The 19,691-nt window shown below is 43.2% G+C and overlaps 1 protein-coding gene across 4 annotated transcripts; it reads left to right on the forward strand.

Moving 5' to 3' along the window:
* The first annotated feature begins 8,826 nt into the window (after nucleotides 1-8,826).
* arpp21 (cAMP-regulated phosphoprotein, 21) lies at nucleotides 8,827-18,520 on the forward strand. 4 transcript variants are annotated; one of them, XR_004020564.1, is made up of 21 exons: nucleotides 8,827-9,077; nucleotides 12,672-12,835; nucleotides 12,966-13,131; nucleotides 13,257-13,295; nucleotides 13,402-13,467; nucleotides 13,562-13,673; nucleotides 13,860-13,998; nucleotides 14,347-14,484; nucleotides 14,573-14,672; nucleotides 14,762-14,857; nucleotides 14,948-14,985; nucleotides 15,076-15,132; nucleotides 15,293-15,483; nucleotides 15,969-16,103; nucleotides 16,250-16,371; nucleotides 16,506-16,580; nucleotides 16,661-16,813; nucleotides 16,935-17,037; nucleotides 17,962-18,065; nucleotides 18,198-18,423; nucleotides 18,504-18,520. XR_004020564.1 is itself a non-coding variant. In XM_030740930.1 (20 exons), the coding sequence occupies exons 3-20, from the start codon at nucleotides 12,970-12,972 to the stop codon at nucleotides 18,354-18,356; spliced, it is 1,926 nt and encodes a 641-aa protein (XP_030596790.1). In that variant the 5' UTR covers nucleotides 8,827-9,077; nucleotides 12,672-12,835; nucleotides 12,966-12,969; the 3' UTR covers nucleotides 18,357-18,480. The 4 variants fall into 4 exon arrangements, 3 of the variants coding, with proteins under 3 accessions (XP_030596790.1, XP_030596788.1, XP_030596789.1); XM_030740930.1 differs by lacking the exon at nucleotides 18,504-18,520 and having other exon boundaries at nucleotides 16,032-16,103; nucleotides 18,198-18,480; XM_030740928.1 differs by lacking the exon at nucleotides 18,504-18,520 and having other exon boundaries at nucleotides 8,829-9,077; nucleotides 18,198-18,480.
* The last annotated feature ends 1,171 nt before the right edge of the window (nucleotides 18,521-19,691 follow it).

Here is a 19,691-nt window from a genome sequence, read left to right on the forward strand (position 1 = left end):
TGTGTGTGTGCCAGACTCATTTACAGATCAGATTTTAGATGATACGCACACCAGCTGTCTGTGGATGAAATGTTGAAGTGGAGAAAAAAAAAATTGCCCTGGCATCATTTGTGTCGAGTCTTATGTAAAATCATCCTCTCTGTGTCATCAGAGTGTGATGAAAACACGACAACCCTGTATAGATGTATAAGAGTGTTTGTGTGTGTGTGTGTGTGTGTGGGAAGGGGGGGGGGAGGCTGTGATACACACACACAGACACACACACACACACACACACACACAGTTCAAATGCCTCCTGGCTTTTCATGTGACGCACATCCTGAGGCCCTTGCACAGTCATCTCTGTAACTTGTGGTTGTAACTGTGAGTCTAGAATTGTGTTGCCTTTAAACTCCTGCAGGAAGTCTTGTCTATCATCTGTAGGGCATACTGTAAGTGAAACATCACAGAAGTAATATTGATCTAGATATTAACAAAATGAAAGACTGTATTATAGCATTTGTTATTAATTAGAGGTGGGTGTTGTTATCTGTATTTAAACAAAAAAAAAAAAGTCACATTTTTCTGATTAAGAATAAAAAACAACAACAATACCTAAATCCACCTCTGAGCCCCGGGGTTAATAACTTTATGTTATCAAAGTACATACTGATTAATTAACAGAGCCATCATTTGACTGTGGGAACCTCCTCTTTGTTCTGCATGTTCTTCTTAGTTGTGATTTTGTGTTAAGAGGAAACTTGCGGTTTAATTCAGTTCAGAGACTCTCCCAAATATTAAAATACAGATCGGTTCAATAGTGACAGCCTCAGATAATGTGTTTAAAAAGTTCAGACCAGTAATTTTCTATTTTAGGACAAAGCTGTGAAGTAGTATCCCCCCCCTCCAAGCTACATTTATCACATATCAGACTGAGGGATCTACTTGTGTAATTTTCTCTTTGAATAATGGAGTCTGTGAATGACTTTGAACTGAAAGAGACTAGAATTAATGGAACGCGAACGAGCACGCTCAGGACACCATAATCCCATCTTCCTACGGATCTGTGTTTCCAGTTGATTCTCTCCTTTGGTCCTGATTGCTTTCTCAACAGGACCTGTGAGGCAAGATGCATTAAAAAAATAAATAAATAAAAGAATCCAGAGGATAAATCCCTTTTTAAAATTAGCTGCATGGATGTGCACATAGATCCTCGTCTGCAGGAAGATGAAGACATTATTCCAATATGTAGGAAGTCTGCATTTCGCTTCCAGGTGAGCAAAAGAGGGAAAAGGTACATAAGTGATAATGACTGTATGCACCAGTTCAGTTAGAAGTGAAAGTGAAAGAACATCCTCCTTAAAGAGCTGTGTATGTTAACACTAATACCACAGAATAATTTTCAAGGATGAGAAATATATCAACAATGCAGCAGCAAGACCACAAGGGTCAAAGCATTTGTAGCAGCATCCAGAGCTGGTCAACCGCGATAAAACAAAGTATTAGCGCACATGGTAATCTTATTGAACTGGATCCCAGTCAAGAGCACAAATACGATCATGTGTAAAGAAAGTTTTACAGGACTCTACGCTGTAAAATACACCCTTACTGCTTCCATGAGAAAATAGGTTAAGTAGCAGCCAGATGCTGCTAATCAAATGCATTTGATTAACTGTTCATTAGCAAGTGTGAGCACCTCAAAAAAAAATAATAATAAATTTTTTTTTAAAAGGTTTTGGCAGTTTGCTGGTGTGGAGCATTCAGGTATGTGTTAACACAATAACACAGTCTTCCCAAGAGTGGACATCCCAGCAAATTCCCCCCAAGGTCAGCCCGTGTAATGCTTAGAGAAACTGCAAAAAAACCCCAAGAGCTACATCTCAGACTCTACAAGCCTCAGTTAGCATGTTAAATGTTAAAGGTCATGACAGGACAATTAGAAAATAACTAAACAAGTTTGGCTTGTTTGGAAGAGTTGCCGGGAGAAACCCTCTCCTCTCTAAAAAGAACAGAAGCACAGTTTAGGTTTGCAAAGTTGCATCTGAACAAACCACAAGAACTCTAGAACAATGTCCTTTGGACAGATGAAACCAAAGTGGTAATGCTTGGCCATAATGTGCAGTTTGGTAAAAACCACAAACAGTGTAACAAATTAATCAGCGTGAAGCACTTTGTGATTTTATATAGAAAGGTGCTATATAAATAAATTTTACTTACTTACATATACCTCACACTGACTGTCAATCACATTTGGGAGCCTTGCAGTCACTGAGTCGACCATGAACCACCCTCTGTATACCAACGTATTCTAGGCTGTCTGTCTGGGAGCTAAAGCTCGGCTGTTATTGGGTCATGCAGCAGGACAATGATCCCAAGCACAGCTGCAAATCTACAGCAGAATGTCTGAAAAAGAAAAGCATCAAGGTGTTGCAATGGCCCAGTCAAAGTCCAGACCTCAACCTGTTCAAAATGCTGTGGCAGTGCCTTGAGGGAACTGTGCATAAATAAATGCCCACAAACTTCAGTCATCTAAAGAGACTGATAAAGTCATGCAGAAAATGATCACTTCAAGTTATTGCTGCTAAAGGTGATTCAACAAGCTACTGAACTGCATGGTGTACTTAGCTTCTACCTTCTTTTTCACCACCTTTTGGACCAAAACTCTTCAGTCTTACTGCAGAGTCTAATTTGAAGAACTTTCTATTTCAGTCCTTTGTGAGTTTATATAGTCTAATATTTTTAATTTTTAGTCATTACTTGAACTCTACAATCAGACTAATATGTTCACATAGCATGAAAAGGACAGGGTGTTTAACAGGGGACTCTTTTTTTTTTTTTGTCCTGGGAACTGAGCAGGTGGGTCATTCCCCTAGTTCTTTATTACGTTTGCAAAGTATGGCTGCAGCCAGGGGCATATGACCTCATATCTGGCTGTGGTATAAGGCTGGGTAGCATTCAAAAAGACGTCATCCACGTAAAAAGATACCTTATTACTTGCGTGTCTTGTGGCGAAACCTTAGAAAGAGATGAGTCAGACTGAAAGGTCCTGTGTGGTGAGCGCACACAGGCATCTTGACAAAGAATACCAGTGTCCTGCTGTTAAGGGCTCTAAGTTCATGTCCACTGTGATGACTGGACCATTTTACTATATATACACAAATGTAACATATGATTGATTTTCAAAGGCAGATTCAGATCACATTAGACATTTTGAAGGTGACAAAACAGGTCTACCTGGGGGAAAGTACATATGTGGTTTTAAAACACTTGAACCACACTGACACTGTACACAAAACAAGTGTACTTTTAAATGCACAAATAATAATGTGACATTTTCTGATTTTGCTTAATGAAGGAATTTCAGCATTTCTAAAATCTTGACAACAAACCAGCTCCCATTTCTGATTAGACTGACCAAGAGAAAGCAGTTTATTTGCAAGTTAAGACCAGAAAAGAAGAGCACAGACACAGGTAGGTGCATGTTCTTCCATCCATCCATAGTCTTCCACTTATCCAATTCAGGGTTTGGGGGTGGGGGGGCCGTGGGGGGTACACCCTCAACAGATCACCAGTCTGTCACAGGGCTAACACCAAGAGACAGAGTACCCAGAGAGAACCCATGCAGCCAAGCGGAGAACACTTTATTAGGTACACCTTGCTGCTCTTGGGTTGGACCCCCTCTTGCCTTCAGAACTGCCTTAATTCTTTGTGCCACAGATTCATTCCTGCTTCCAGCAGGACAACCATCTCTAGGGTTTACAGAGAACCACTCACTGGATATCTTTTCTTTTCAGACCATTCTCTGTAAACCCAAGAGATGGTTGTGTGGGAAAATCCCAGTAGATTAGCATTTCCTGAAATATTCAGACCAGGCCATCTGGCACCAACAACCATGAGTTGCTGCGATGTGCTTGGCTGATTAGTTAGTTGCATTAACAAGCTGCTGATTGGGTGTACTAATAAAGTGGCTGGTTAGAGAAGCTCTCCTCAGTGAAACTTAAACGGTAACCATTATAATTCATATGCCGTAAGTTTTATTTCACAGCTTTGAAAATGAAGATTTTATATAAATATAACATATGATCACTTCATAGGATTTAGTACATTTAACCATTTCGTCCATAATTCATCCAGCTGCCTATCACTTTAAAGGATCACAACTATCAATAGTTCATAAATAAGTCAAAATTAGCTCCATTTGAACCAATTCCAACATTTTTTTTTTGACATTTATAGTTAAATAAATGACATGAGTAGCGCTAATGGTCAGTGCAAACAGACATGCGGTTGTAAAGGATTCTCCAGTCTTCTGCTCCTGAACAGAAAATAACAAGCAGGCAGCAATTTATTTGCTATTCATCAAGGTAAACTAACCAAAGTGTGATATAACAGGCTATCTAATTATTCTCATACAATAGGCCGTGTACACACAGCTCTTGTCTCTGTAATTAAATGCTGTTTTGAATGGTCTAACATCGTACCGTGGCAGATTTTTAATTAACTGCGCAATCCATAGGCCATATACCGTACGTGCAGAATATATAAATTGTTCTACATACTGTAAACCCCTCATTATTACAGGAGCTAAGACATACCGTCTGAATAATATACCACAATTGTTTTGATGCTTGTTATTAATGAAATTACATTTTAATGTAACTAGTAAAAAAAAATCTAAGCAGAGTGCAAGCTGAAATGAAAGTGACATTCATCCTTTCTTTTTAATAAAGAGCACAAGTAACACAGTTCAAATTTAAATACAGATCCCCATTCCTCACATTAATGCTGGTCTCTAAGTGACAGATGAGACGCTGCCAGATCTGCTATGCAAATCTGTCCTGTACTCATGCTTGGAGATGTTGGGTCATTTATTAAGAAATAATTTGCCAATGTGAACTTCCTTTCAGTGCATACCCAGTACATATTTAGATTCTGCAGTTAAAATGTTCTCTTAAAGTGGACCCATTATGCTCATTTCCAGCTCCACATTTGTATCATTGGACTTTACTATGGTAGCTTTGCATTATTCATACTGTAGTAGTCCTTATTTGTCTTTTACTGGGCCTCACTCAGTTTTCTGTCTGAAACAAGATGTTTTAGCCCCATTTTCCATCCAGCTTTTTTTCTGATTGGCTGTCAATTGCAAACAGACGGTTTGAATAGCAGGAGGGTGTGACATCAGGCTTTGACATCATAAAAAAAAAAACTGTTTAGAGCAGTCTGCACCATGAGCTTTAGTCTCACAGGGATCTCTTGTACATGTTTAATTTGTATCAGTATATATGTGATAGATAATCAGAAAAATGCAGGTAACTTCCTTTAATTACAGTACTGTGTGAAAATCCAGAGGCACCCTCATTTCTTTCTTTTGCTTCCAAGGAGCCAGACTTTATTGTAATTTTTTAAGTGGCACTGAGCAATAGCTCTCCAAGCTTTCTGAAGGTCTTCCAAAGTTTTTCTTTGGACATTAGCTGCTTTTTCATTAATTTTCACTCCAGTCCTTGTACCTGACCATATTCAGAGGAATGTGTTCGTTCATTTGTTTGTTTGTTTGTTCCTTCATTCGTTTGTTCGTTTGTTCGTTCGTTCATTTGTTAAGCCCTTTAACACTGACCTATGAATCATTCAAACATAAAAAAGGCACCTTACTCGGGGGATGAACACCGTTATGTCAAACATACAACTTAGCAAACCAATTTTAAATAGTATCTTTATTACTAGCAGACTATCACAAATTATTTGTTCCCATTTCTTTAGCTGAATCTATGGAAGATGCAAAAGATAACACACCTTGACAGGCATAAAATTGTATTTCTGCACCAACAAGGTGATTCCCAAAGTCCTATTAGCTGAAAATCTGGCATATCTTGACATCATGTGTCCTTGAAAGCATCTTTGAAAACGATTGAGGAAACTGTACAAGTGCAGGACAAAAGAATAAGTATCAGGCCTACAAAACTATCTACAGCAGATCCTAAAAGATAAATCTGAAAATGATGTCCTTAGAAATGGGGGGAGGGGTCCAACAAAGACCTGACACAGGACCTGAGAGATGACTCTGGCCCTTCTGTTGATCCATCTAGTGTTTGTTGAAGCCTCATCAGAAATCATCTCAGTGGAAGGGTGGCTATCAAGAAGTCATTCTTAAGGAAGGGAAAGGCTGGGGTATGCCAAATTATACAAGAACTGGACTGAAAATCAGTGGCAACAAGTCTTACGGAGTAATGAATCCAAATGTAAAATTACTGGTTAATTGATATGTAAAGAGGAGGTCAGGACAGAGGCACAACAGTGAGTACCTACAATCATCTGCATACACCGCAATCCCTCTGCTACCACTGGGAAAATCTGACCACAGTCTCACCTACCTAGACCCTCAGTATAAACCTTGTGTCCAAAGACAACCTGTGACAATGCATCCCATCAGGAAGTGGTCTCATGAAGCAGAGGAGACCCTCGGGGACTGATTTGAGTCCACTGACTGGAGTGTAATGCAGAATTCACATGGAGAGGATATTGGGGGAGGGGGGGTCACACACTGCACAACAGACTACATAAACTTGTTGTTCCTGTGAGAACTGTACACTGCTTTCCAAACAACAAATCCCGAATAACCAGTGACATCAAGGACTTCTTGAATAATAATAAGAAGGCCTTTAAAGAAAAGAACCAGGAGGAGCTCAGGAGCATACAAAGGGAACTCAAGTCCTGCTTAAAGAAGGCCAAGGAGTCCTACTGTCACGTTTCGTTGGTGCAGGCAAGGCAGAGGACCCCAGTGCAGGACTCAGAGGCAAAGTGTACTTTAGCTTGGAACTTTATTTAACAAAAAGGTCTGGGCGGGTGCCAGCAATACACAAAACTTAACTTGAACATAAGCATAACTATGGACATGGCAGGAAACGTGGCGCACACAGCAGGCATTGCAGACGACACTGCCCATACAGAGACGACAAGGACGCGACAACCAATGAGTGAAAACACAGACACTAAATGCACAAAGGGATAACGAAGGAATGGGCAACAGGTGACAACACAGGTGAACAAAATACACTAACGAGACAAGGGGAAGTAAACCTAAACCCAAAGCACAATGAACACAAAAACGTCAAAATAAAACAGGAAGTGACCTAAACATGACACAAGAAAACTTAACATGGAGGGAACCTAAATACCATTTACAGGAAAACAATGGGAAGATAACTAAACACAGAAGGACCAAGACAGACAGCACAGGGAAGACCAGGACTAACATGAAAAACTAAACAAAGGCAAACTACAATCCAAATACAAGAACCATAACCAAAACTAGAAATAGAACAACAAAAAAAAACAGAACTTCACCAATAGAACACAAAATACTGGGCCACCGCCCCAGGATCATGACACCTATAGGAGGAAGGTTGAGCAGAAGCTGCAGGACAATAATATGAGGGAGGTTTGGGACAGTATGAAGACCATCACAGGATGCAAGCAGAGGAGTAGACGGTAATATGAAGAGAGACTTAAACATGTGAGACTGTGATCAGCAGTACTGGTCATCCACCAGAGGACTGGTGGATGACTTTGTGGAATGGTGCCAACTGAACCAACTGCTGCTGAACATATCCATGACTAAGGAGACGGTAGTCTGAACTACCTCCACAGCCAGTCTCTATTCGGGGGATTGATGTGGAGATGGTGAGGACCTACAATCTGCAGAAAACTATTGCACATGTCCTACCAATCTATAGTTGCCAGCATTCTCTTCTATCTGATGGTGTGCTGAGGAGGCAGCATCAGGAAGAGAGATGTGCTGAGGCTAGATAAGTTGGTCAGGCGGGCTGGGTCAGTTGTCGGAGTGGAGCTGGACTCTCTGACTACAGTGGCAGAGAGAAGGACACTGGACAAACTGCTCTCTATCATGGGCAGTGATAGTCACCCATTACACACCAGTATAATGAAACAGAGACTGGATGCCCTAATCTCCTCCAGGATCAGTGAAGTGTCTGTCTGTCTGTCTGCGTAAAACACAATAGAGGCTCTGTCATGTTTGGTGCTGCATTTTAGCCAGTAGTGTTGAAGATCTGGTCAAAACTGATGGAACTGTATACGCAAAAAGTACCAGCAGACTTTGATCCACCATACAATACCATCTGGAAAGCATGTGAATGGCAGCGGCTTCATTTGTCACCATGACGAACAAACTTTGCTGAAGAACAAAGGTGGTTGTACCAAATTATTGGCTTTCAAGCTTGTTAGAACTGTACAAACTCTGTATTTGCCTTATATAATGTATTTCCATATATGTTTGCACGCATTTCAGTAAGTTGCCGCACCTATTTCCAATTTCCCTAGCAAAATATAAACAAATGAAGGATGGTTTAAGAGTTTTGCACAGTACTGTACAATAAGAGGACTATTATTTAAAAATTTATAATTCAGAAATGTACTATTAGCCTTATACACAGGCAGCGTTTTGAAGTAGTAGCTGATGGAGTGGAGGTATCTTAAAGTAACTATAAATAAATGACATCAAAAGCACAATTTTTTTTCTTTTTACTTTAATGGAGCAGCTCGGCTAAAAACGCTGGTTAATACTCAGCAAAAGCAGGCTACAGAAGATTTTCCTCCCATGGCTGTAAAGTGCAGCGCTGTGGTAACAGGGGCACATGAGGAATATTTTTAGCTCCGATAAGAGAGAATTCAAGTGTAGTTAGTGATTGTTGCGGGAGCTGTAAAGGAGGCTGAGCTGGACTGAAGGAGAGACAGACGCTCCTGCAGCGAGAGAGACAGGGACGGAGATGGAGATGAGTGGGCTGCTGGAGGACCGGCTCTCGTGCATTCCTCGTGTTGTGTGTGTGTGCGCGTGTGTGTGAAAGAGAGTGGGCGCGTGGCTCAGGGTTCAGAGCTGTCGGCCCTCCTCCTCCTCTCTCTCTCGCTCTCCCTCCCTTCCTCCCTGCTCCTCCTGCTCCGACAGAGACGGGCAAAAGGCGGAGGAGGAGCAACGGAGCTCACAATCAACAGACGCAGGGCGTACGGCGATCCGTCGGTCTGTAGGCTGCTCCGGCAGAAGAAGAAGAAGCCCCGTGGAGGGAGCGAAGACATCACCCCACCTCACGGTAAGATAACTGACGCCCTCGCGGTGACAGCTGTATGTCTCCGCGATTAGCTTGATTAACGGTCAGTCCGCTGGACGACAGCGGCGCTTCTTGTTCTCTTTTGATGGTGATATGTCAGCTCCGCTTCCGCTTCTTCTTCCTTTTTTTTTTCTTTTTTAATCGCACCGACTCATTATATGGGGTTAACCAGGTTGAATATTGTTTTGTAATTTAGCTCTCCTTTGACAGCGGCTGAAACCGGTAATCTGACAAGCTAGCTGCGCCCCGGAGCGCAGCTATCAGCCGCATTTCCCCCTGTAGCTTTAGCGATACCGCGGATTGATAACTGTCGATAAACGCCTCTTATAACTAACTCGCAATGTTTATTATTACTTTGGGAAATAAGTCAGTTGTTTTTTAACAAGTGAAAAGCCACTTCTTTGTTAATATTTTTAAATTCTCGTATGTGTGTGTTTTTTGAGTGTACAGATATCAGTTTAAGTTGTCCTTTCCGCGTTTCTCTTGCTCAGAAGCGCCGTTTTTTGTGATTATATCCAGATATGACCTCCTGCTTTACATCGCCATCCTCCGTTTCACGCTGACAGCACGGTGAAGTCCCGGAGCAGGAGGTCCACTCCCTGCCCCGGTGTAAAAATAGCCCCGGTGTGTCAGCTTAATGCGACACACGCTCCCACCGGCTCTCTAGCTTCCAGAACCGACACACGAGAGAGAGAGAGAGAGACCCGCAACCCGAAAGTAGACCGCATATGCCCAATTAAACACCGGCCCGTCCCGTTATGTGGGTCAACAGGATGTCTCAAAGTTGTGCATGAAGATGCCACCTGTTTCTTGTAGCCTACTTTTAAATGTGTGAGCGCTGCGGCACATTTAAAAAGCCACCGTTATCGCAAAGAGAGCTATAAGGAGTTGGAAAGCTTCATTTGTGTGTTTTAACCCTTTATCGCCTGCCCTTGCTTCCCTGATGAGCTGAGTGTGTGTGTGTGCGTGCGTGCATAGTAGGTGTTTTTCTCGCCTTTCCTTTAAGTTCAGCTGCAGACCAATGCAGCTGTTGTACCCGCAAAAGACACTTAAGTGATAAGACTCCTGTGGCTGCCCAGGTGCTGTAACCTAAAGATCACACGTGCAGCCTAGTTTTCTATGCGTCTCTCACTGTTTTAAAGTGGGGGTGAGTAAAAACCTGCTCAAGGAAGAGGAAATTCAGCTGCAAATTGAGCAAGCTGGAACGAATATATATACTGTATGTCTCAACAAACAAACAAACAAACAAAAAGGAATAGCACCTTTATATTATGCAAGGGGGGAAAACAAAAGCAGCCCAATTAGGAGCTTTTGGGGGCAGAGGCTGTACACATTATGGATGAACAAAGAGGCGAGTTTGCCTCGAAAATTTCTGTTATTGTTTTAAAGCCAGAGAGACTTGCTCTCTCATTTTCAGTCTGTCACTGAGCCATTTCCTAATGAGCTCCCGGGCTGAGGGAGAAAACATATGAAATCTTGTTTTAGATTCAGCTGCAGTCTTTAGAGACAAAACACAAACAGCAGCAGCAGCTCCTGTGGCCAGAGGCAGCGAGGATTTTTTAGTTTTTGTAGGTTTTTAGTTTTTGAGCTGGAGGGATGTGAATGAATTCCTTGGAGATGGCAAAATGTACAGATAAATGTCTACAAGTGCAGAGAGCATACAAGCAACAATGTGGATCTCAGTGTTAAATGATGCATGGTAATTATAGCCTTGCTATTCAAAGACAGATTTTTTTTTTTTTCATTGGCCTTAATTACAAACATGATTGCACCAGGCTTAAGGACTTAATATAACCCAGTTTAGCTGACAGTGGCCATCTAAAGTAGTTTTTGGACATTTTCCCCCTGGTCTGCCTGTGTCTCAGTGTGTAGAAGCCAAGCAGCTTTTGGCTGGAGAAGAAAGGTGTCCTGGTGAGTAAGTGGCTCCGAGGCTGGAGGCTTCGGGGAGAGCAGCAGATGGATGATGATGTAGCGGGTACTGGCGCTCCCTGCCTCCCGCTGCCATCCGTCACACGCTAATGATCGTGTCACACCTTCTCTCCGGGCGGCCGGCCACTTCTGCAGCGCTCAGCGCAAAAACCTGGTAGCTCCACTCAAATCCTCTCTTCATGGCCGTCGGCTGAAAAGCCCGGAGACAGACTGCACCGCAAGCCTCTCCCTCGTTAATTCTTCACTCCTCTCGCTCGCTCTCCATTGCCTTCCTTCACCCTCTCTTCACCTTTAAAGTCCCCACAGACTGCTTCCTCATCTCTCTTCATCCCTGCTTCCCTCGCCTCCCATTTATCTTGTTTTCCTTGTAGTGCATATCATTATTCTACCTCTCTGTCTTTAGATTTCTCCTCTCATTGGTCAAGGTATAACCCAGAACAACGGCAACTTGCTTCCTCTCATTTTATACTCAGGTTTTCTGTAATTGTGTGTCGTTCATTGCTCTGCCGCCCCTCCCCTCTCCGAGGTGCAAGGTCAGGATCGGCCTCAGGCAGTGCTCATGAAGCCGGTCTGCTTGGCTAAAGGACAGCTTAGCAGCAACTCGCCAGCATCGCACTGGGAAGCCTCCGAAATTATGTCCGTTTGTGTGCGTGTATGTGTGTGCGTCTCTGAAGCGTTTGCGCTTCCCTAGGCAACCGTGGATCACAAAGCCAAGACAGAGATACAGCTGTTTTTCAGCTTTGTGTTGAGATATTAAAACTAGTATCAGCAAATGGTCTTTTTAGTATGTTTCTGTATAATAAATACTATACATCAGTACATTATGATTCACCTCCTCTAAGTAGTACATAAAATATTAGACCAACACACACCAAGATTAGAGAATCCTATGTGGCATACTGAGAATAACCCCTGTTTTTCTGTCATGTACAGTGTTTCATTTCACTGGGGCGTTATTGGAGGTAAACATCACTTCGGTTGCACATGGACTGACAGAGGAATTTAAAGAAAAGAAAAAAAAGCTGCCATCATCTCCAGTCGGGTGTTAAATAAGCACGCTGTGGGACTCGGCATCCTCATAGCTCATTATTCTGTCCCGGGTGTTACAGGAGTAAGTGTCCCCTTGAGCTGTGTCTTACAGCAGAATTCGGCCCCTTTGGGAGAAGATGGAGGAATGCCACTTCCTCATGCGTGTCTGTCTATCTCTTTGGTCTCAGCTATGTTCTCACCACTGGGATCAGAGACTCAGCTTGGTATTCTAGGAATATCCGAGCGGGCGGATCGGGTGATACTCTCCACAGCTGCTGTTTCTAAGAAAAGCTCACGTCCACACTCGAATGCAGACGCGCACAGATGCCACACACGTAAATGCACAAGTGAATGCAGCATCCGAGCACCGGCCTGCGCGTTACCGTCACTGATACACAAACGTGTTTACTGTAACACGCTCACTAGTGTAAGTCGGCGATTAACTGTGATGCCAGGGGAGCATTTTGGAAGCAGTGACACACAAGCTCAGCTACTTGATGTCATTTCCAGCAGCTTTATGCTGCGAGTGTATTTGTGAAACTGTGTAGTGCTGTTTCTGTTGTTAAATGGCCACTAACACAGTTTTTTCCCACCTCCTGTGATATTCATACTCTTCAGGCTATTTTCCACTGACCAGTAAAGGGCCGGCAGAGAGACAAGGAAAGTAGAGGAGGCAAGCAGAGGCGGAGACGATAATTGTGTTTCTGGCTGCCCTGTGGGAACATGGGATATATGACCTCATCATTCACCTGTGAGGCTCTCCAGTAAACAATTCCATATAGGTAGGAAAAATGTGCCCACACACACAGACAGACTCATGCAAATGCAGGCAAAGATATCTTTAAATAGCAACAAAATATACAAATGCAGACAAACACTGTGTAAAACATCCTCAGAGTGTGTGTTTTTTAGAAGGATGACTGAAACAGTTGTAGCAAGCACAGATGTCCTCCAAAAAGCCTGCGTTGTGACGCCATGTGACGCCGTCAGCTGCCCCTCCTCCTCGCCATGCCTACCCCTGTGCAATCAGAAGGAGGATGAGGAGTGTAACAGTGACATTAAGAAGCTTGAGCAGCAGGTAAGCGACGCTAAACATGGATACTGCTACGTGCTCCATTGAAATTCATTGTGCTCCATCCATTATGCATCCTCTTCACCAATGCTCGCTCAGTCTCTTATAATAAATGGTGTCCTTTCTTGCAGAAACACTGCAACCAGGTGCAACCAAAGAAAAAAATCAAGGTAAGCTAAAATAATTCTGCCTCTCATTATTCATTCTTTCTGAAATATCGATTGCATTGGGCTCTATGAATTCATAATATTGCTTGTGTGTGTGTGTGCGTTTCAGGCCAAACCAAAGTTAGTGCGCTCTGCAGCTGTCTGTGAGGACTCCCCCCCATTTGAAGAAACCCAGGTAACACGCGTGCGCGCACACACACACAGACACAATCAACCACCTCCTCCGATTCACCACCACCACGCTCAACTCTCTTTCTTTTTTTTTTCAGGCATCTCCAGATGCAAACATCTCATTGAGCTGCCATGACAACGAGAGAACTTCCTGTAAGGAGGAAGAGCAGGAGAAGAGCACAGATCCAAAGAAACCTTCACTGTCCAAAGGTGTGTGTGTGTGTGTGAGAGATATCTCATAAAGGAAAGAAAAGAGGGAAGCAAATAAAATGTAATAAGATTGGACTCTGTGCCGCTATTTACATGTAGTTCTCCTGGGGTGTTTAATATTGCAGTGCGATTTCAGATTGTGTTTGTTGTCTTATAACACATCCTGCCTGTCTGTGTCGCTCTCAGAGTCCAGCGTGGAGTACACCGACTCCACTGGCATAGATCTGCACCAGTTTATCATCGACACCCTCAACAGCAACCCCAGGGACCGCATGATGCTGCTTAAACTGGAGCAGGACATGATTGACTTCATCACTAGCAATAGGTGTGTGTGTGTGCGTGTGTGTGTGTGTGTGTGTGTGTGTGTGTAAAAGACACCTTCACTGAACCTTAAAACAACTCACATGAACGTGAAATCCTTTTAAAGATTAAGTGTGTCTTTATTCAACAGCTTATGTATTTTACTGATATATTGAGCTGGTTATGATAGTGTTGGAGTGTTAAAACCACGAGAAATGTAATTGGGCTCAAGGCAGAAAAGATACAACCAGTCTATTCTTTTCTCTCTCTTTCACTTTCACCTTCCTGTTCTTTCACTCACTTATTATTTTTCCCCCCTTCCTCTTTTCTTCCCACATCTTTCCTTGTTTTTGTTTTTTTTCCCTTCTGTCAGTCCCTTTAAAAAGTTCCCTCACATGTCATCCTACCACCGCATGCTGGTCCATCGGGTGGCGGCCTACTTTGGCATGGAGCACAATGTAGACCAGACAGGCAAGTCTGTCATCATCAACCAGACCAGCAGCACGCGCATGTAAGCAAGCATAATGTGTATTTTTCCTGTAGAGCCATACTTTTTAGTGCAAACTAACAGCAGCTGTGGCTTCTTTGTCTTGTCAAAGACCTGAGCAGCGTTTTGTGGACAAGGTGCATAAAGACAAGACAGAAGAGATCCAGCAATGGAAAATAATTCTTAAGAGAGACAACAGCTCAGATGACCAGGTCTGTCTGACATCCTACATAGCAGCACATCTTGGAACTTCCCATCCTAATTGACATTGATCCCATCAATGATTTCCTTCTTCACACAGAAACGTCTCCACCCTTTGCGGGAGAAGCAAAGCAAGTCAGTGGAGGAGAGAGCGGAGGAGTACCAAAGAGCACGAGAACGCATTTTCAACAAAGAGGTGAGAGAAAGAGAGCGAGGAGGACAAAACCGACATGGTGGCACGGGCACAGAAAGGATTCTCACTAATTTCTCTGCTGTACTTTTACAGCCGTTCTGCACCCAGGAGAGCGCCCATGCAGAAACCAGGTAACCTTGCCTGCAGTGCAATTTTTCCATTTGCCTTTCAGCTTTTATACTTAGATGAGAACATTTATATGTGTGTGTGTGTGTGTGTAGGGATATGGAGGAGTACAACACAGATGCTGAGGCCCGGAGGAAAAGGCAGCTTTTCAGGTAGAGCATTGTCTGCACAGATGCACAGTTGTTTAGGAATCTTGGCAGGAAGGAAAGACTTTATAGATAATTTTGGTGGCATATGAGCAGGGTCGCTTTTTAATGGTATGCCTCTCATGCAGTAATAAGTCACAAGGATAATTCTGGATGTGCCTCACAGGGGGAGCCGTGACAGCTCAGGCTCCAGCTGGACAGGCAGCAGCAGGCAGAGCAGCACTGAGACGGACTGTCGCTATAGCAACGACCCTCGACCTTGGAGCAGTACCGACTCTGATTCCTCCTACCAATGGACGAGTCCCGCCCTGAAACATCGCCAACCTGCCAACAGTGGCTGGGACGCACAAGGTGCGGGTGCGTCCTTTTTTTTTTTTTTTTTTTTTTTTTAAAGCTTTGTCTCAATGTAACATTTACTGACTTTCTGACACTTCCTGTGTCACACGTTCAAGGTGTAAATTCACTCATCACAGGGTGAGATGCTTCGCTCATCCGCATCCGTGCGCATGCGAACTCGTGCACAGACGTCGTTGCCATCACCGCACTTGGGAAAAATCGCTGTTTATAAATTAGCGGTTGCATCTAATTAACGAAAAGCAGTGGAAGTTTTGGTGTGAAAATTTTAACTCGCTCTCTGAACGTTCGCACACCATAGCTGTAAATTTTCACACAACACCTCCAGCCTTCGTCACATCTTTGGGAAGAACAAAACGTCACTGAGACTATGCCGAGGGGCTGCGCAAAGTATGTTTTTAGCACAGACAGGTGGGGTGTGGAAATGTGATATCTGTTAAGTGGTGTTATAATACAACTCCCTTCTCTCCTCTTTCAATGTCTACCAGGCTCCATCTCTGTGTACAGACTGCCACCCACTTGTCCTCACTCTTCTCCTCCTCCCATCATAGAGGAGCCGGCTCCCAACTACATCATTGAGAACGGGATTCCTCCGGGAAGCGTTTTAGTGAACCCGCTTACTGGTAATTAACACACACACACACACACACACACACACACACACACACACACACACACACACACACACACACACACACACACACACACACACTTGTAAGATTTTAACAAAGACAAACACGTTTTTCATACCCAACCTTTGACATCTCAGGGCAGCCTTTCATCAACCCTGATGGAACCCCTGCTGTGTACAACCCGCCAGACAATCAACAGCCAATCAGGAGCCAGATTCAGCTGCAGGGCCCCCCCCCTCAGCAGCCGCAGCAGCAGCAGGTAGCGCAAACACACACACACACACAGAGCAAGATGTGCTTTTCATGCAAGATACAGTCTTGCTGACACACACTCAGCCACATGCCACCGTTTGTGCCTTTATCTTTGTCTCCATATGTGTGTGTCCCTCTCAGGTGCTTCAGTACTCGTCTGTCTCTTACACAGCTCCACAGATGTTACCTGTCACCCCCCCACAGCCATACTGTACAGTATGTATCACAGTGCGGTGCATCCACTGCTGTGCATTTGCAGTATTGTGCGCACTGACCTCCTTTCTCTTGACCTACAGATGGAGGAGCTCTCCCCTCAGTTTGCTCATCTGAGTTGTCAGTCAGCAGGTGAAGCCCCACCCCTCTACCCTTCCAGTCAGGGTTACATCTATGCAGCTCCTCCCCTTCATCCTCCTCCCAACCCTTCCAACTACTGCCAACCCTTACCTCAGGTAAGGATACACCTCAGGTCTCTTCTTAGTTAAGTACACAACATTTTGACATTTAAAGGAAGAATTTAAGGACCATCATACACTGAATAAAGCTAGTCTTTTAAATGTTATCGTCCTATAGGTGCCTGTGTATTATTACAGTCAGTACCCTACCTCAGCTCAGCATGGATGCAGGCCTGTCTCACCCACTCAGCAAGTCCACAGCCAAGCGGTACAACCAACAGGTATATTCTGCCCGGGTGTGTGTGAGTGTGTGTGTGTGTGAGAGAGAGAGAGAGAAAACCAGCTGTGGCAGTAGAGGAGGGGGCCGTTACACTGTCAGAGATGTAGTCTGAGGGTCTCACAGTGAACCGGTCTCTTTTCCTGCTGCTTCTATTCATCACAGTCTCAAAGAGGGAGAAGACACAATTCAGTCCCGTCGTCTGCGGCAATTTACAAAATAAATTATTGTATAAAAGTTGGCGAGAAATTTAAATGACTCCATCAGCCGGACTGAATGAAGGATGGAGAATATGCGAGTGTAATTTACCAAGCAGTGCCAAGTGGAAAAAAAACTGAATTGATGAGCATAAAATGTAGCCAACCAAATTTACCACGAATAAAACTGTAGAGCAAATTAGATATTATTTTTAATTTGGTCCTCTCAAGAAGAGAAAACAGAGTAATGAATGAGTGTCAAATAGAGACTATAGCTCCCTCATCATAATGGAACTCTCTTATTTTTCCTACAGAAATCATTTATCTTTCTTTAGTCACCTTTAGTTTGACAGTAGATTTTGATCAGGCGGTATGTCTATGACCCACCAGTGTGTCCAGCCCCATAGTTTGAGAAGCACTGTGCTGCACATTCAATACTAATTATGTTTGTATAAATATGATTCTGTGTACAGCTTATTTTTATTTATTAATATATATAATAATAATAAAACAGTTGTGGAATATCTGCCATGGGTTCTTAAAGCTGCATCTAAGCCTTAATGTGGATCTTGCATGTCCTCTGACATGTCATAAACAATTATTCTCAACTCAACTTTATTTATGAAGTCATTTTTATCATTTAATTATGATGATCTGTTATGGTTAATTTCTTGTACTAATCCCAGCATTGTATCATTAATAACATTTTTTTTTTTTTTATGTGTGTGCAGGAGGTTATGCCCCTGTGAGGGTGCAGCAGTCTTCCCACACCCAGCCCCAGGCTGTCGTGGGCACCTACTCACCAGTTGCCTCCCATCAGTGTAGCATGGTTCAGGTAAACACCCAAAGCTCTCATATTGCATCAGAGTTGAGCTGCTCAGCCCCAGAAGAAATGTTCTTGCAAAGTACTCCTTGTAGCTGACTCTCTGCACCAACTTTGCCCCCCCCCCTCCAAATCTCACTGCAGGGTCCCGTTTCCGTGTCCTTTCCCCAAAGTAAAGTTGTGACCGGGGTAGGTGGGGAGGCCAGTTACTGCTGCGTGGTGCCCCAACCGTCCCACCTCAGCAGCTGCCACCCTCCCAGCTGCGCCAACCTCAGCACGCCGGCCTGGAGCGCACAGTACTGATGGAGTGATGATACTTTAGTTCCTGTGTGAACTCACAATGCACACACACACACACACACACACACACATAGTTAACACACAAACGCCTTTTTTCACACTCCCCCTACCTCCCCTTTCCTCCTGATGCCCCCTGAATATGCTGTTTACACACACACACACACACACACACACACACACACAAAACATGCGTGCACTCACAGAGATAAATGTACCACTGTACCAAAGCTTAAAAGTATATATGAGAGCTGCTGTATTGAATGCATAATTTATATACACAAATGGAGTTTTATATTGATATTAAATTATATATATATTGTGTTTTAAGCAAATGCACTGTGTGAAGAGAATAAAGTGCTGTGACTGGACTTATGAGGTCACATTTCTAGATCATCCTGACTCTTTGTTTCCTCTGAACTCGATGATGATGATGCTAATGGCATTACATGGAGCTGAGACGAGGCACTGGGAAATGAAGCTCAATGTAGGAGGACAGCTAAACATACCCCGCACCCAGGACAATTTTAAACTGTACTGTGGAAAAAAATGGCGTTTAGAAATGAGAAATAGATTAGAAACAAATAAAACATTGATTGGTATGACTGATCAATTTTGGCTTTTAGATGAAGGGAGTATTGGTGTTACCAGGTGACTAAAATGCTCCCACAGTGGCAGAAGAAAGCAAACTGAATTTTTGGGTGTGAATCAAACAAACGAATAGAAGATCTCCACTTTTCATACCCGAGGCCAATGGAGGATTCCCAGTGTACAACTTAAGTGCCCCCTCCTGCTCAAATACCCTCATTACACATTTTCAGTAATTTCTTTCTATTCAGGCCTTGCAGCTAATAACTGACTTGGTTACTGAGAAACCTGTGAAATATTTTTTATAGGTCTGAAATATAAGAGAATTGTGTGTTTATCATTTTTAAATGGGGGGGGGGGGGTGAAAGATTTATCAAAATTATTTCACATTGTTAAGTAATAAAACTAACTAATAATCATTTCAGCTTTGTTAATAATAGCACTAAAAACGGCTCTGTTCCATTCGTGTCCCAGTAAATCAGCGGCAGCCAGCACCCTGAAACTGAAGCAGCTGAATGGAATTCTGCTGTCATTTATTATTTTTTGCGCTTGTGCATTTCCTGCAGCATCGTGTCAAATAAACAAATCAGAATCCAACTAATTACAGCCCAGAATCAAACTAGCTTTTACAGACATAAAGCACTCCCCTCTTAAGTCTTCAGACAGTTGACATCTCACTGTGATGTAGCCACTTTCATGCAGGCAATAACTGCCAGTGTGTTATTGTTCAGGAGTTGAACAAGCCCATTTTGC

Source organism: Archocentrus centrarchus, chromosome 11 (genome assembly GCF_007364275.1).
Source record: "Archocentrus centrarchus isolate MPI-CPG fArcCen1 chromosome 11, fArcCen1, whole genome shotgun sequence".
In the NCBI taxonomy this organism is placed as follows: Eukaryota; Metazoa; Chordata; class Actinopteri; order Cichliformes; family Cichlidae; genus Archocentrus; species Archocentrus centrarchus.